Below are 16,879 nucleotides of genomic sequence, written 5' to 3' on the forward strand. Positions count from 1 at the left end.
ATATTAACCATGGAGGTGCTGATGCGTTCAGTTCCGTAGTTCAGACGGAGTTCCATTTTGCATAACAGCAGGGATGCAACCTCTGTTCTGTATACAAAACAAGTGTGTCCTCTCCCCAAACGTCCAGCACTCACTCTTCGAGTACAGAATGAGTTTTCGGCTAATTTACAAGTAAATTCATTCATTGGTTTATATACTCAAACTGGGTCCTTTAAGAAATTAGTGTTGGCATGAGTCTTTTCTCTGTCCTGAGTGATGTTAGCAGAGTACAGCACCAAGCGCCACCCTTCCTGGCCAGCTAATTTGCAAGCCGTGGTCCTATTGGCTGTACCCAGTGATACCAAGGCAGACTGGACACGTGCCAGGAGTTCTCACTGATGGATAGCTTGGCCCAGCTGGCACTGCTCTTCAAAGGTTCCGTTTGGCGGCTGCACTCTCGTTTGGGCATCAGTGTTTGTAAGGCTCCCCAATGGCACCGCTGCTTGGCTTCATTGAGCACTGAGCCAGCACCGCCAAAAGGAACCAGAGGGGGAGCGAAGGGGAAGCAGAGACATTGGGACTCCGGGCCTGGGGGTTTTTCTCTCCCTGCTCCCGCCACACAGCAAAGTGCTGGTCTCACTAACACAACTTTCTAAACCAATAAGTCAATGGCAAACCAAGGGCCAGATTCACCAGTAAGCTTTGGTTGATTTGTGCTACTCTGGTGAAATGGCTAATGTCTTCTGGCTGCTTTGCATTCCTTTGGTATCCCAGCGAATCCACCCTTGGAAGTTTAATTTTTTTAAAATAATTGAAGGTTGGTGCCGTGTATGTTCAAATCCTTAGAAATATCTGGTAGCATTCTCTTTGGGTTTCTTATTTAGTGTTTGTCTATGAAAATTGTTTAGAACTAGGGAAATTCCCAGACAAAAAATATATATTAAGATGGAGTTAAGGTTGAAAAGATGTCTCAGTAATTAAAGGATTAAACAACTGCTACAGGGATGTGATAGTGATCTCAAAACAAAGCATTACAAAATCAGGCAATTCAGAGTTAAGGTTACACTCAAAAGAAATCCAAACATGTTAGGGTAAGAAATGCACAGTCAAGGCACCCAAAAAGTTGGGGGGTGAGCGGGGGGCGGGGGGGGGGAAGGGAAGGGAATGATATGAAAGAAAATCTAATGTGTTTAAAATTCATTTTTTTCTAACCTGGGATTACAAATCCTACAGGGCAGAGTTAAGGTTGTTTGGGTGTATTGGCTGTGCATTTCTTACCTTATGATACATACTCTCATCCTTAACTTCATTTTACTGTAGATTCTCTGGGAATAATATTAATGATACCTAGCTCTTATTTAGCACTTTTTACTCACAGATCTCAAAGCACCTTACAAAGCTGATCAGGGTCATTATCCCCATTATACAGTTGGGAAAACTGAGTCACGGAAAGGTTAAGTGACTTGCCCAAGGTTACAAAGCAGGCGAGTGGCAGAGCTGGGAACTGATGTGGAGTCTCCCGAGTACCAGTGCAGGGCTCTATCCACAGACAATGCTGGCTCCAAAATTTTCCCTTTTATTCTCATGTTTAAAAAGCCTTGTATTTGCATTAAGCTGAGAACATTTATTTCACGTCGAGGCTGTATCATCCACAGCCTGTCATCACCAAAAGGACAAGACGCCTGCTATTACACAGATCCCTTTCAAAGCGGTTTGAAAAAATACCCGACATGTAAACTTCATTGCATGTGACCACTGTAATCCACTGTGTTACTCATCTTCCTCATCATCTTCAGGGTTCCTCTGCAGGACAGAGGTCAGTTTATTCTGTAAGACTGCTGCCAGCTTTTTAGAAGTTTTCTTGAGGAAAGCACTCCCGGGGTGAGCGTTAGTGACATGCAGATACAAGTCCTCTTGCGTTGGGCCCGTGTAGCCGCAATCTTCGCAGACGTAAAGTTTATCGCGCCGCTGTTTGTACGCATATTGCTGATGCACCCCGTGGATCTTTTTAAGGTGGGATTCCAGAGAACATCGCTGGGTAAATGCCTTGTTGCAGATCTCACATTTGTAAGGACGAATTCCTACAAGGCCAGACGACGTTGTTTATTATTAATTATTATGAATCACATTTATTGCAGTAACACTTTGGGACAAACCAAGAAAAAACACCCTATTGCGCTAGGCTGCAAACACTGATTAGTAGATAGTCCCTGCCCCATACCATTTACATTCTAAATAAATATTTACACTTTCTTAGGCAAAGATTTTCTGAAGTGGGTGCCTCAGGCGAGGCGCCTTAAATTCATATTAGGCACCTAACACCCTGTTTCAGGAAAGCACAAAAGCGTTTCAGTGAGATTTAGGCACATGTTTAAGCTGAACAGGGAAGCTTTCTTGAATCATTGTCTTAAATTAGACAGTGTTCCCAACTCTCATGATATTGATTTTGATGGGGCCAGGGTTTCACCCTATGTTTCCAGGTTTTGTGGATGCTGAGAAAAAGCTGTAAAAGGTTTCCCCTAAAGACTCAAAACCCAGAGGGCAACTAAAAAACACTAACTTAAAAAAAACAAAAAAAATCTTGATTTTTAAGACAATCTCATGTTTTTCGGGACCCTGGCTCACAAGTTTTGAGATATTTTGCTCAATTTCCAACCTTAGATAAACTGGTTCAATTTTGTGTTTAGACATTGCGATCCTTCTACTATTTATATTACGGCTGTCAATTAATTGCAGTTAACTCACGTGATTAACTCAAAAAAATTAATGGGAACTAAAAAAATTAATTGCGATGAATTACAGTTTTAATTGCACTGTTAAATAATAGAATACCAGTTGAAATTTATTAAATATTTTGGATGTTTTTCTGCATTTTCATATATATTGTATTCTATGTTGTAATCAAAGTGTATATTATTTTTGCTTACAAATATTTGCACTGTAAAAATGATAAACAAAAGAAATAGTATTTTTCAATTCACCTCATACAAGCACTGCAGTGCAATCTCTTTATCATGAAAGTGCAATTTGCAAATGTAGATTTTTTTTTTTGCTACATGACTTCACTCAAAAACAGAACAATGTAAAACTTTAGAGCCAACAAGTCCACTCAGTCCTACTTCTTGGTCAGCCAATCGCTAAGACACACAAGTTTGTTTACATTTACAGGAGATAATGCTGCCCGCTTCTTATTTACAATGTCACCAGCAAGTGAGAACAGGTGTTTGCATGGCACTTTTGTAGTCAGCATTGCAAGGTATTTACGTGCCAGATATGCTAAACATTCATATGCCCCTTCATGCTTTGGCCACCATTCCAGAGGACATGCTTCCATGATGATGACGACACTCATTAAAAAAATAAGTGTTAATTAAATTTGTGACTGAACTCCTTGGGGGAGAATTGTATGTCCCCTGCTCTGTTTTACCCGCATTCTGCCATATATTTCATGTTATAGCAGTCTTGGATGATGACTGAGCATATGTTGTTCATTTTAAGAACACTTTCACTGCAGATTTGACAAAATGCAAAGAAGGTACCAATGTGAGATTTCTAAAAATAGCAACAGCAAGGGACCCAAGATTTAAGAATCTGAAGTGCCTTCCAAAATCTGAGAGGGACGAGGTGTGGAGCTTGCTTTCAGAAGTCTTAAAAGAGCAACACTCAGAAGCAGAAACTACAGAACCTGAACCACCAAAAAGAAAATCAACCTTCTGCTGGTGGCATCTAACTCAGACAATGAAAATGAACATGCGTCGGTCCGCACTGCTTTGGACTGTTATCGAGCAGAACCCGTCACCAGCATGGACACATATCCTCTGGAATGGTGGTTGAAGCATGAAGGGACATGTGAATCTTTAGCGCATCTGGCACGTAAATATCTTGTGATGCCAGCTACAACAATGCCATGAGAACACCTGTTATCAGTTTCAGGAGACATTGTAAACAAGAAGTGGGCAACATTATCTCCTGCAAATGTAAACAAACTTGTTTGTCTGAGCAATTGGCTGAACAAGAAGTAGGACTGAGTGGACTTGCAGGCTCTAAAATTTTACCTTATTTTATTTTTGAATGCAAGTTTTTTTGTACATAATTCTACATTTGTAAGTTAAACTTTCATGATAAAGAAACTGCACTATAGTACTCGTATTAGGTGAATTGAAAAATACTATTTATTTTGTTTTTTTACAGTGCAGATACTTGTAATCAAAAATAAATATTAAGTGAGCACTGTACACTTTGTATTCTGTGTTGTAACTGAAATCAGTATATTTGAAAATGTAGAAAACATCCAACAATATTTAAATAAATGGTATTCTATTATTGTTTAACAGTGCAATTAATCGCAGTTAATTTTTTTAATCACTTGACAACCCTAATTTATACACATGTGCAAAACAGTTTGTAAGCTCAGGGCGTTACTGCTGCAGGCAGACAGAAACAAAAGAAAAAGAGGAGTAAAATTCCCCCATTCATATAAATGGATGGTAACTAATGGACACCCCCCTTGTTGACGACTCAACTACTGGATCATTTTAGCAGAAACATCCAGCTAATCTGAGGCTGGAGGAGGGAGATTCTCAATCACATATTTTCCTAATAGTGTTGAAATGTTTGCACCAATCACACTAGTAGTCAGGTCACGTCTACACTACAGGTGCTCCACCAGTACAGCTATGGTGCCAAAGCTATGCCACTGTAGCGTCATAGTGTAGATTCTTCCTACAGTGACACAAGGGTTTTTCCCACTGCAGTAGATAATCCATCTCCCCAAGCGACGGTAGCTAGGTCAACAGATTCTTTTGTCAACCTAGCTGCCTTTACACTGGAGGCCAGACCAGCATAGCTACAGCGCTCCAGGGTGGGAATTCTTCACAATTCCCATCAAATCTAGTTGGAATTCAGGGAAAACAGTCAAGTTTCAAATTGTACCTAGAACAAACAAAATTTACCTCTGATTAAACTGAAAGAATTTATGCTGGTTACTTTTTACATTGAATTCATCTCAGGCAATGGAAAGTGATGTATCAGTTTCACTTTCATATTCTCATGCACTATCAGAGAGCTGCAAAGTTTTGGATGCAAACACTGCAGGGAATGGAAAAGTCACACTATACTACATATGGAAATGTGTCTGCTGGTCTTAGCTTTTTTTTTGTCCTTAATAAAATCTTTACAAAATCTAAACTCTGGGCCAAATTGAACCCAACGGTGTGTCTCAAAATGTTGTTCCCTGCTGTTTGTCTCCGACAGGTTTCCATGCACAAACTGAAGATCCCACAATGCTTTTCAAATACAAAGACACGTATCTTGGCCAACGTTTTCTCAGTAAATTAGATGTCAGTGGCTGTGTGGGAGCGACTGCTAAGCCATAAATGCTGTGTTTGCCTATACAGTTATTGCACCTGGATGTGCAGTGAGGTACCTGGCTAATGACTCTGTGCTTGGGGATACCATAAACAAAAAGGATAATCAAGGTTGCACCGTAGCATCCCTAAGGTCCTGGTTAGTATTGAAACTGAGAGAAATCAGAGAGCTTGCCCAGTAGTCACTGGATGTCCAAATCCTGCAGCACAAGCTAAACACCTGCTGGTTTAGAGACCCTTATTTTATAGGATAGCCAGCTTGCCCAAGAATGTCTGCAGTGGTGAGGTTGGAGTCTAGGAGTCCCTCAGAAATTGCACTGGTGTAACTAGATTGATATAGTTAAACCAGGGCAACCTTCTAGTGGACACTATTAAAAATCAATCAATCCATACTTATTTGGCTTAATTCAGTTATCTGCCACTCTTACAAGAGTGTCCACATAAGGGATTATACCAATTTAGGCTCCCTCTGCGTACACACTTGCACAGGTTTACTTAAATTGATGCAAACCCTTGTGTGAACACTCTTATTCCAGTTTGAAAGCGGCTTATTTTGGTTTAGCTTAATCCTGCTCCTAATTGAGTGAAGCTAAACTGGAACAACAACATCCACACAGCCTTTTGTACTTTAAATGTCTCCACACAGAGCAGCACAAGCCCTTCCTTTAATGGGTGCAATTTCTGTGAAGCCCAAAGCAGCGTGATTCTGCCACAGCTGGCTCTGTGGGGCACCTGTGCTCAGGGCTAGGAGAAGTCAGATTTGCTGTCTGGCTTCCCTCAAACCAGCCAGTCTGGAGGGGAGGCAGAGTAGGATGTAACCAAACCAAACCGTAGTTATCTGAGATTGTACTGAACATAAAATCCTATTCTATGGAATTGCACCCTTTGACTATTCACCAAACCACTGCTTTCTGTTGCCTGTAGGGGGCAGAGCACTTTAGTTTTAGAAAAAGAACACCGCGCAGACGGGCTGCAGAGCCTTCTCCCAGCTGCTCTCACCTGTATGGGTCCTCACGTGTCTCTTCAGATCAAAGGTGTCATTGAACCCTTTGCCACAGAAGGTGCACAGATGTCTCTTTACTTGGCTGTGACACTTCACGTGCCGGTTGAGCATCCTCTGCAAGCGAAAGCCTTTGCCACACAGCTCACAATTGTGCAGCGCCGCATCGTCGCAGGTGCCCGTCGTGAACTAACGGATGGAAATAAAACATGGTTCGATCCGATTCTGGGTCAACAGGCAAGAGCAAAGAACAGGGGGATTCTCCCCCTGCACAGTGAAAAAAACCTAACGGTAACAACACAGGAGAAACTGAATAGTATCGCAAACGGGAAATCGGCTTTTATTGTCTGAGGCCTTAGCTTCCCGCTTGCAGTGAGCTGTGTGAGGCTGATCCCTTGCACCCTCATTCCTCACACTGACCTCCCTGCATTACCAGGGCTTTCGTCTCCAAAACCATTAGGGCCAGAGGTCCATCGCATCCGATAGAAACACGACGTAATGTCCCTGCGCTACATGTCCCCTCCCTGTGCCCCCATAATCAGTGAAACAACCGGGGTCTGAAAACAGAGTGCCATTTCACAATACACTGAATTATCTGCCCAGCTGTATCCAGGGCCTGATTCTCAAAGGCACAAAGGACGGCCAGGTGTGTCCAGCTTCCATTGATGGGTGCACCTAATTCTGCCCTTTAGACCACACTTACTAACATATATTGTGCCCGAGGGTTTGTTTTGAAAGCATCATTTTTAAAAAGAACGCTAAAAATATTACAGACCCACTAAAGGAGTTGTAGTGATTTGAGTCTGTGGATTATTACAGTTAGTGGAATTGCATTTTAATGACATAGATTTGGGTGCAGATTATTCCATTTGGACTTGGGCAAGATCTTCAGCTAGTGTCAATTGGCTTCTCTCCATTTAAATCAGTGGAGCAACATCAATTTACACCAGCTCAGAATTTGACATATATAAGGATTTAACTGATTGGAGTGGAGAGTTCTGCAGAAAAGGCCTCAAACATTTTGTGAGTCTCTGGATATATTTAATAAAAGGAGCTGAAAAGGTAAGCTCATGTGTGTGGGGGTCAGAGTTAAGGGCGCTACGTGAATTTCACACTCTTGTTCAAACTTATATGAGAGAGGACTGACTGAATGATAGTGTATGGAAGAGAACGGGATTTCTAAAGCATGTGAAACAACCTTATTTGGGATTTCTTGAATTTGTAGTATGTCAGTTAATGAGGCATGGGTACCAGGTTCCTTATTGCCATGTTAATGTGGGTTTGTGTTGGAAGAGATACAGCTAGCACGATATTGGGTTGGACATTGAGAAATGAGGAAGACTCCCTCCACCGTCACAAGGAATTGTCCAGGCGTTATACAACCGGAGGCACAGACCACAGACTTCAGCGGTTCTCCCAAGGTCCACACAGATCTCAGGAGTTCCGCAGCTTACGGGGCAAAGTCTGTAGCCCAATTCAACAGACAAGGAGCAATTTCAGAGTCCCTGCGGGTTTTTCCATGGGACAAAAGGGAACCTGTTCCATGAGTCATAAACCGGGACAATAGAAACATGCAGTGATGAGAAAAAATGAAAACATTCCAAAGATTTATGCCCTAATCCAGCCAAGCACTTCAGCACATGCTTTACTGTAAGCCTATGAGTAACCCACTGGCTTCAAGAGGACTCCTCATACTTAGGTATTTTGCTGGATCAGGACCTTGGTCCTTGTCTCCAGGATAGAGTTATGCCATTTAACTAAGGCCTCGTCATCACAGGAAAGTGTTAACAGTTAGAGAGGTAGAACCCCCTCGATCAGTGGTTCTCAACCAGGAGTACACCTACCCTCGGGGTACACAGAGGCCTTCCAGGGGGGTACACCAACTCATCAAGATATTTGCCTAGTTTTACAACAGGCTGCGTAAAAAGCACTAGCAAAGTCAGTACAAACTAAACTTTCACACAATGACTTGTTTATACTGCTCTATATACTATACACTGAAATGTAAGTACAATATTTGTATTCCAATTGATTTATTTTACAGTTATATGGTAAAAATGAGAAAGGAAGCCATTTTGCAGTAATAGTGTGCTGGGACACTTTTGAATTTTTATGTCTGATTTTTGTAAGCAAGTGAAGTGAAACCTGGAAGTACGCAAGACAAATCAGATTGCTGAAAGAGGTACAGCAGTCTGGAAAGGTTGAGAGCCACTGCCCTAGATAGACACACGTAGCCGCTCTGCTACGGGTTATTTTCAGTTTAGCTTAAATCCCTTCCAAGCAACATACTAAAACAAACAAACAAACAAGCCACCCATATACCGGAATAAGAGCATCTACACAGAGGATTATGAGGGTATAATAAAATCTATTTGAATTAACACCTTAATTTACACCGAAAAAACTTCCCCATATAGACAAGGCTTAAATCGGTTTAGAATCACACCTTTAGTGAAATCAATGCAGCTTTCTCGTGTAAACAAGATTTCAGTGTATCTCTAAGGACTTCCTTTTGCAGTGTTTGATGGAACAGAAGATTTGTTTACCAAAAAAGTTTCTAGAGGTTTTGCTTGTGAAGATAATCCTTACAAAGTAAACCAGCATGCCATTGTGTTGACTCTACAGAGACTGAAACAATAGTCTTCCCCAGTTTATCTCACTGACTTGTTAATTAACTTGAAAGTGTTATTATGAGTTAATTTTTTCATTCTTGATTCCAACACAAGAAAGGTCGAGCTAATGTGATTATCTGAAGTGGCTGGACCCGATGCTGGTGATTCAGCTATTTGGAAGAACATCCTTTATGGGGGAGGCTCAATGTTTTGATTATGCTAATAGTTGAACATTAATTTGATAGCCACAGTGCTTGCTTCTGGCCATTAAGGATATATCTACATTGCAATAAAAGATCAGTAGCTGGCCTGGGTCAGCTGACTCAGGCTCATGGGTCTTGGGAGGCAGGGTTATAAAACTGCAGTGGAGACATTCAGGATGGGGCTGGAACCTAAGACCCCATGTGGGAGGAGTATCCCAGAGCCAGGCTCCAGCCCAAGCTGGAATGTCTATACTGGAATTGTCAAGCCCCATAAGCCCAAGTCAGCTGATCCATACCAGCCACTCTGTGCCCTGGGTCTCTTATCCTAAACATACCCTAAAACACAGGGTGAAAGATGAGTTTAGCAGTCAGAGCAGAAAGGGAGTTTAGCAGACTCCTGAGAATCTGCAGTGCATTTAGTGGTGTTTCTAGAAAGCTTGGGAGTGTTCTGCAGAAAGGTTAATAAGAGGATACATATTTCTCCGTGATGTTCTCTGTGGCTTTAACAATATTGGGGATTAAAACGTAAGGGTCATCAGTAAACTAGTGAGCAAAATAAATCCTCGTAGAAATTCTAGTTTGAGCAAAAAATAACCCCAAATTCCCTGCGGATTCTATTCTTCCTGGTCATATGTGGCCTAGATCCTGCAATCAGCTCTGTACAAACACAAGGCTTTACCTACACAGAGATCATGGCACAATCAGGGCCTAAGGCAACGCAAAGCTATTTTGTATTTAACCATAATACAAATAATATATAATAATGAAGAGGCAGAGAATTAGGTTTTCCTGAAGCCCTGGCTATTTTGCCTGATCCTTATCATCATCAATAGCAAAGCAATGCTAGCAGAAACTGGCTCATGGAAAAGATAATAAGCCAGTTGCAAAATTTTGAAGGAAGGCTCCGTAGTGAGGCTGAACTCATTCGCTCTGATCGGGCGACTTTTTCTTTTACACCGGGGAAGAACACTCGGTCAACTGCCCTTTTTCTGTCTTGCCATTTCTGCTGAAATCTCCATTACAATCAGCCTCAGTCAGGCTCCAGATATGTCCGTGGTTACACGCAAGAAACACACACGGAGAGTGAATTTTTCCAAGTAGTTAGTTAATAGACAATTCATGAATTTCAACACACGATGAGTGTCTAAATCCCTTAGTCTGCCTTGCGAATCTCATCCATGGTTTTTGAGGGTGGGTATTTCCATAGCTTTGTATTTATTTAACTGAAAGGACATTTTTACAGTAGGCCCTTGGGCATAGTTTTGGGAGGGGGCAGAGGGGCTTTGTCCCCCGCCAAACTGCATTGCTCCCCCACACACAGCCCCATTGGCCTGACTGGAGTTACCCCCCCACAAATACAGAAGTCAAACTATGCCGACGAGTAGGCCCCAGTGTGGCAACTGATCACTGTGGCAGGTGGTGTGGCCCAGATCCTCCAAGGTATTTAGGTGCCTAACTCCAGTGGGAGTCAGGTGCCTAAATACCTTGGGGGATCTGGGCCTGTGTTCCCCAGTTGAGAGGGGTCTTTCACCAGGCTGGTTGTGCCCCCGAGGGGCATATTATGGGAGGCTAGGGCTGTACCTTGATTTTCGATCTGACCACTGGGCGCTTCATGGCCAAGTCCAGCAGGGTCCCCCCCGCGTTCCCGGTCTCGGCTGCCGGCTGAGGAGTCGGGGGATCACTCCGCTCAGCCTCCCTCGTGCTGGTGGCACTGCTGCCATTGCTCTCCAGGCTGCAGCTGTCTCCGAGGCGGTAGTTCAGCAGCACGCAGCTTATCCCCCCTGGACGAGGCAGAGAGGGGGGTTACTGGGACAGGGAGGGACGCTGGCGGCAGGGAAAAGGGGGGCCCAGGTTCAGAGCTCCTGCAAGAGGAGTAGCAGCAGCCAGGGGAGGGGCAGCAGCAGCAGATGGCAGGCTGGGCTCTGGCCCATCCCAGAAGAGGGTCGGGGGAGCAGAGTGGGAGGGCGCCGCCCAGGGACAGACTGGACGGGAGCAGGCAGGCAGGGCGCTGCCAGAGGGCGCAGGCTGGCAGGGAGCAGGCATGCAGAGAGCAGACAGGCAGGGGGCAGGCGGGCAGGGCGCTGTTGGAGGGCGCAGGTGGTGGTGGGGTGCCAGGCTGGCAAGGGGCAGGAAGGCACTGTGCTGTCCAGGCGCAGGCAGGGGGCAGGGCGCTGTTGGAGGGCGCAGGTGGTGGTGGGGTGCCAGGCTGGCAAGGGGCAGGAAGGCACTGTGCTGTCCAGGGCAGGCAGGGGGCAGGCAGGCAGGGCGCTGTTGGAGGGCGCAGATGGTGGTGGGGTGCCAGGCTGGCAAGGGGCAGGAAGGCACTGTGCTGTCCAGGCGCAGACAGGGGGCAGACGGGCAGGGCGCTGTTGGAGGGCGCAGGTGGTGGTGGGGTGCCAGGCTGGCAAGGGGCAGGAAGGCACTGTGCTGTCCAGGTGCAGGCAGGGGGCAGGGCGCTGTTGGAGGGCGCAGGTGGTGGTGGGGTGCCAGGCTGGCAAGGGGCAGGAAGGCACTGTGCTGTCCAGGCGCAGGCAGGGGGCAGACGGGCAGGGCGCTGTTGGAGGGCGCAGGTGGTGGTGGGGTGCCAGGCTGGCAAGGGGCAGGAAGGCACTGTGCTGTCCAGGCGCAGGCAGGGGGCAGGCGGGCAGGGCGCTGTTGGAGGGCGCAGGTGGTGGTGGGGTGCCAGGCTGGCAAGGGGCAGGAAGGCACTGTGATGTCCAGGCGCAGGCAGGGGGCAGGGCGCTGTTGGAGGGCGCAGGTGGGGGTGGGGTGCCAGGCTGGCAAGGGGCAGGAAGGCACTGTGCTGTCCAGGCGCAGGCAGGGGGCAGACGGGCAGGGCGCTGTTGGAGGGCGCAGGTGGTGGTGGGGTGCCAGGCTGGCAAGGGGCAGGAAGGCACTGTGCTGTCCAGGCGCAGGCAGGGGGCAGGCGGGCAGGGCGCTGTTGGAGGGCGCAGGTGATGGTGGGGTGCCAGGCTGGCAAGGCGCAGGAAGGCACTGTGCTGTCCAGGGCAGGCAGGGGGCAGGCGGGCAGGGCGCTGCCAGAGGGCGCAGGTGGTGGTGGGGTGCCAGGCTGGCAAGGGGCAGGAAGGCACTGTGCTGTCCAGGGCAGGCAGGGGGCAGGCGGGCAGGGCGCTGTTGGAGGGCGCAGGTGATGGTGGGGTGCCAGGCTGGCAAGGGGCAGGAAGGCACTGTGCTGTCCAGGCGCAGGCAGGGGGCAGGGCGCTGTTGGAGGGCGCAGGTGGTGGTGGGATGCCAGGCTGGCAAGGGGCAGGAAGGCACTGTGCTGTCCAGGCGCAGGCAGGGGGCAGACGGGCAGGGCGCTGTTGGAGGGCGCAGGTGATGGTGGGGTGCCAGGCTGGCAAGGCGCAGGAAGGCACTGTGCTGTCCAGGGCAGGCAGGGGGCAGGCGGGCAGGGCGCTGCCAGAGGGCGCAGGTGGTGGTGGGGTGCCAGGCTGGCAAGGGGCAGGAAGGCACTGTGCTGTCCAGGGCAGGCAGGGGGCAGGCGGGCAGGGCGCTGTTGGAGGGCGCAGGTGATGGTGGGGTGCCAGGCTGGCAAGGGGCAGGAAGGCACTGTGCTGTCCAGGCGCAGGCAGGGGGCAGGGCGCTGTTGGAGGGCGCAGGTGATGGTGGGGTGCCAGGCTGGCAAGGGGCAGGAAGGCACTGTGCTGTCCAGGCGCAGGCAGGGGGCAGGGCGCTGTTGGAGGGCGCAGGTGATGGTGGGGTGCCAGGCTGGCAAGGGGCAGGAAGGCACTGTGCTGTCCAGGGCAGGCAGGGGGCAGGCGGGCAGGGCGCTGCCAGAGGGCGCAGGTGGTGGTGGGGTGCCAGGCTGGCAAGGGGCAGGAAGGCACTGTGCTGTCCAGGCACAGGCAGGGGGCAGGCGGGCAGGGCGCTCCCAGAGGGCGCAGGTGGTGTACCATCCAGGGACAAGCTGGCAGGGCACAGGTGGTGGGGGAAGAGGTGCCAGGCTGGCAGGCAGAGCACTGTCCAGGGACGGGCAGGCAGAGCACTGTCCAGGGACGGGCAGGCAGAGCACTGTCCAGGGACGGGCAGGCAGAGCACTGTCCAGGGACGGGCGGGCAGGCAGGGTGCAAGTAGGGCTCGGTCCAGGAGGAGGCAGGTAAGGTACAGGTGGTGTGTGCCATGCCAGTGGGCAGGCAGGGCAGAGGTGGTGGTGGGGTGCCAGGCAGGCAGGGGGCAGAGAGGGCACAAGTGGAGGGCGGATGCCGGGCTGGAGAGCAAGCAGGGTGCTGTCCAGGGGTGGGCAGGCAGGGCACAGGTGGCAAGGGGTGCCAGGCTAGCAGGGCACAGGTGGTGGGGGTGATGCCAGGTAGGCAGGTGCTATGCAGGGGAAGGCAGGCAGGGCAAGGGTGGTGGGGTGCTAGGTAGGCAGGGTGCTATTCAGGGGCGGGTGGGGGCAGGTGGTGGGGGTGGTGCCAGGCAGGCAGGGGGCAGGTGATGGGGGCAGGTGATGGGCGGTGCCAGGTGATGGGGGGCGCCAGGCAGGCAGGGGGGGTGCCAGGCAGGCAGGGATAGGTGATGGGGGCGCCAGGCAGGCAGGGGGCAGGTGGGGGCAGGTGATGGGGGGCGCCAGGCAGGCAGGGGGCAGGTGATGGGGGGTGCCAGGCAGGCAGGGGCAGGTGATGGGGGGTGCCAGGCAGGCAGGAGGCAGGTGGGGGCAGGTGATGGGCGGTGCCAGGCAGGCAGGGGCAGGTGGGGGCAGGTGATGGGGGGCGCCAGGCAGGCAGGGGGCAGGTGGGGGCAGGTGATGGGGGGCGCCAGGCAGGCAGGGGGCAGGTGATGGGGGGCGCCAGGCAGGCAGGGGGGGCGCCAGGCAGGCAGGGGCAGGTGATGGGGGCGCCAGGCAGGCAGGGGGCAGGTGGGGGCAGGTGATGGGGGGCACCAGGCAGGCGGGGGGCAGGCAGGGGCAGGTGATGGGGGGCGCCAGGCAGGCAGGGGGCAGGTGATGGGGGGCGCCAGGCAGGCAGGGGGGGCGCCAGGCAGGCAGGGGCAGGTGATGGGGGCGCCAGGCAGGCAGGGGGCAGGTGGGGGCAGGTGATGGGGGGCACCAGGCAGGCGGGGGGCAGGCAGGGGCAGGTGATGGGGGGCGCCAGGCAGGCAGGGGGCAGGTGATGGGGGGTGCCAGGCAGGCAGGGGCAGGTGATGGGGGCGCCAGGCAGGCAGGAGGCAGTGGGGGCAGGTGATGGGGGGCGCCAGGCAGGCAGGGGGCAGGTGGGGGCAGGTGATGGGGGGCGCCAGGCAGGCAGGGGGCAGGTGATGGGGGGCGCCAGGCAGGCAGGGGGCAGGTGATGGGGGGTGCCAGGCAGGCAGGAGGCAGGTGATGGGGGGCGCCAGGCAGGCAGGAGGCAGGTGATGGGGGGCGCCAGGCAGGCAGGGGGCAGGTGGGGGCAGGTGATGGGGGGCGCCAGGCAGGCAGGGGGCAGGTGATGGGGGGCGCCAGGCAGGCAGGGGGGGCGCCAGGCAGGCAGGGGCAGGTGATGGGGGCGCCAGGCAGGCAGGGGGCAGGTGGGGGCAGGTGATGGGGGGCACCAGGCAGGCGGGGGGCAGGCAGGGGCAGGTGATGGGGGGCACCAGGCAGGCGGGGGGCAGGTGATGGGGGCGCCAGGCAGGCAGGGGGCAGGTGATGGGGGCAGGTGATGGGCGGTGCCAGGCAGGCAGGGGCAGGTGGGGGCAGGTGATGGGGGGCGCCAGGCAGGCAGGGGGCAGGTGGCGGCAGGTGATGGGGGCGCCAGGCAGGCGGGGGGCAGGCAGGGGCAGGTGATGGGGGGCGCCAGGCAGGCGGGGGGCAGGTGATGGGGGGCGCCAGGCAGGCAGGGGGCAGGTGATGGGCGGTGCCGGGCAGGCAGGGGCAGGTGATGGGGGGCGCCAGGCAGGCGGGGGGCAGGTGATGGGGGGCGCCAGGCAGGCAGGGGGCAGGTGATGGGCGGTGCCGGGCAGGCAGGGGCAGGTGATGGGGGGCACCAGGCAGGCGGGGGGCAGGTGATGGGGGGCGCCAGGCAGGCAGGGGGCAGGTGATGGGCGGTGCCGGGCAGGCAGGGGCAGGTGATGGGGGGCACCAGGCAGGCGGGGGGCAGGTGATGGGGGGCACCAGGCAGGCGGGGGGCAGGCAGGGGCAGGTGATGGGGGGCGCCAGGCAGGCAGGGGGCAGGTGATGGGCGGTGCCGGGCAGGCAGGGGCAGGTGGCGGGAGGCCGGCGGGCCGAGCTGTTTGAGCAGCGGGCGGGCGGGGCGGCGAACAGGGCAATCGGAAACTCAAACACTTAATGGTCCCAAAGTTCAAACAGCGCAGCCGAGACCGGCCGGGGCTTCCTCCTTCCCGTTATACCCGCGCAGGGCGAGGCGGCAGGAGCCCGGACCCCCCCGTGCGCTCAGCAGCCGGCTCCGCTGGGCAGCAGCCTGGGGCTGTTCGCGGGGCGCTGCCCCGGGCACTAGGGCCCGATCCCAGGGAGGTCAATGGAAAGCCCCCCCCCCCCCCCCCGGCTTCGCGGGGCTTTTGGATCGGGCCCAGAGGCCAGCGGGACTGGGAGTCACTCCGGGGGAGCTCTGGATCAAGCACGGTTGGGGGAACGTCCCCGGGGCATCATATAGGATCAAGGGGGTACACACCCCCACAGCCCTCCCCAATACACCCAGCCCCCTTACCCCCACCCCATCCTCCCCCCACACCCAGCCCCACAGCCCCCCCACACTCCCATACACCCAGCTTCACATCCCCCCACTCCCACAGCCCCCCCACACCCCACATACGCCTAGCCTTACAGCCCCCTTACCCCCACACACACCCAGCCCCACACCCCCCCACACACTCCCATATACCCAGCTTCACGGCCCCCCCCACACCCAGCCTCACAACCCCCTTACCCCACCCCATCCTCCCCCACACGGCCAGCCCCACAGCCCCCCCACACTCCCATACACCCAGCTTCACAGCCCCCCACTCACATACACCCACCCAACCCCCCCACACCCACACCCATCCCCCCACACCCAGGTGTTCATTTCTGGGTCCCAGCTGCGACGACGACCCACCCCCACCCCCACCGACCCTCTTCACCCGTCCTTCTCAAACTCTCGCAAAAACTTCGGGGTCCCCCACCCCGTCCCCGGGGAGCTCCGCCTCGAGCTAGTTCGGGGACGGGGGGGTGTCAGTCTGTCTCCCCTCCCCCTGCTGGGCAGCGAGCGGGTCCGTAGCAGGCAGGTAACCTCCCTCCCTAGCCCGCTGGCGCCGCTGCCCCATATCCCTCCCCCCCCGGGGGCCAGCCGCCCCCCAACGCGCCCCGCCCGGTGAGCCGCGCTTGGCTGGCCCCAGGGGAGCGCAGGGCCAGGCTGGCGGGGGGCCCCCGCGGCTCAGCTGCCCCGTACCTGGGATGTAGGTGTCGGCTCGCTCCTCGTCCGGCAGCTCATCCCAGCTGCGGCTGGCCGGCTGCGGGCTTCGCCTCTTCACCAGGAAGGCTCTGGGCATGGTGCGGGCGGGCGCCGGGCTCCCCGATGGCGGGTCCTCCTGCTGCCCCGCGCCCCTGGGAGCGCCGAGCCGGGGCGCCGCAGCTCCAGGGTGGGGCCCCCCCCGGCGCCGGCAGGGGGTCCCGGAGCGGGGAGCGGGGCCCGCACGCACCCACAAGAAGGGGGGGGAAAAGTTTCCTAAGGTGGAATAGAAAATGCACCAGGAAACTCGGCGGGGAGCATGCGTGCTGCAAACATAACG

At 53.3% G+C, this 16,879-nt stretch overlaps 1 protein-coding gene across 1 annotated transcript; it reads right to left on the bottom strand.

Moving 5' to 3' along the window:
* Positions 1-1,749: 1,749 nt before the first annotated feature.
* Positions 1,750-16,639, bottom strand: OVOL2 (ovo like zinc finger 2). Its single transcript, XM_077812066.1, has 4 exons — positions 16,540-16,639; positions 10,742-10,941; positions 6,345-6,534; positions 1,750-2,060 (listed from the first exon to the last, which is right to left on the bottom strand). The coding sequence occupies exons 1-4, from the start codon at positions 16,637-16,639 to the stop codon at positions 1,750-1,752; spliced, it is 801 nt and encodes a 266-aa protein (XP_077668192.1).
* Positions 16,640-16,879: the final 240 nt, after the last annotated feature.

The sequence above is a fragment of the Eretmochelys imbricata genome, chromosome 3 (genome assembly GCF_965152235.1).
Source record: "Eretmochelys imbricata isolate rEreImb1 chromosome 3, rEreImb1.hap1, whole genome shotgun sequence".
NCBI lineage: Eukaryota > Metazoa > Chordata > Testudines > Cheloniidae > Eretmochelys > Eretmochelys imbricata.

Excerpts from the sequence above, each read along its gene's own strand:
- OVOL2 (XM_077812066.1), bottom strand. The coding sequence starts at position 16,639 with ATGCCCAGAGCCTTCCTGGTGAAGAGGCGAAGCCCGCAGCCGGCCAGC. Across the intron at positions 10,942-16,539 it reads AGCCGACACCTACATCCCAG|GGGGGATAAGCTGCGTGCTG; the intron begins GTACGGGGCAGC and ends TGCCTCGTCCAG. Across the intron at positions 6,535-10,741 it reads TGGTCAGATCGAAAATCAAG|TTCACGACGGGCACCTGCGA; the intron begins GTACAGCCCTAG and ends TCCATCCGTTAG.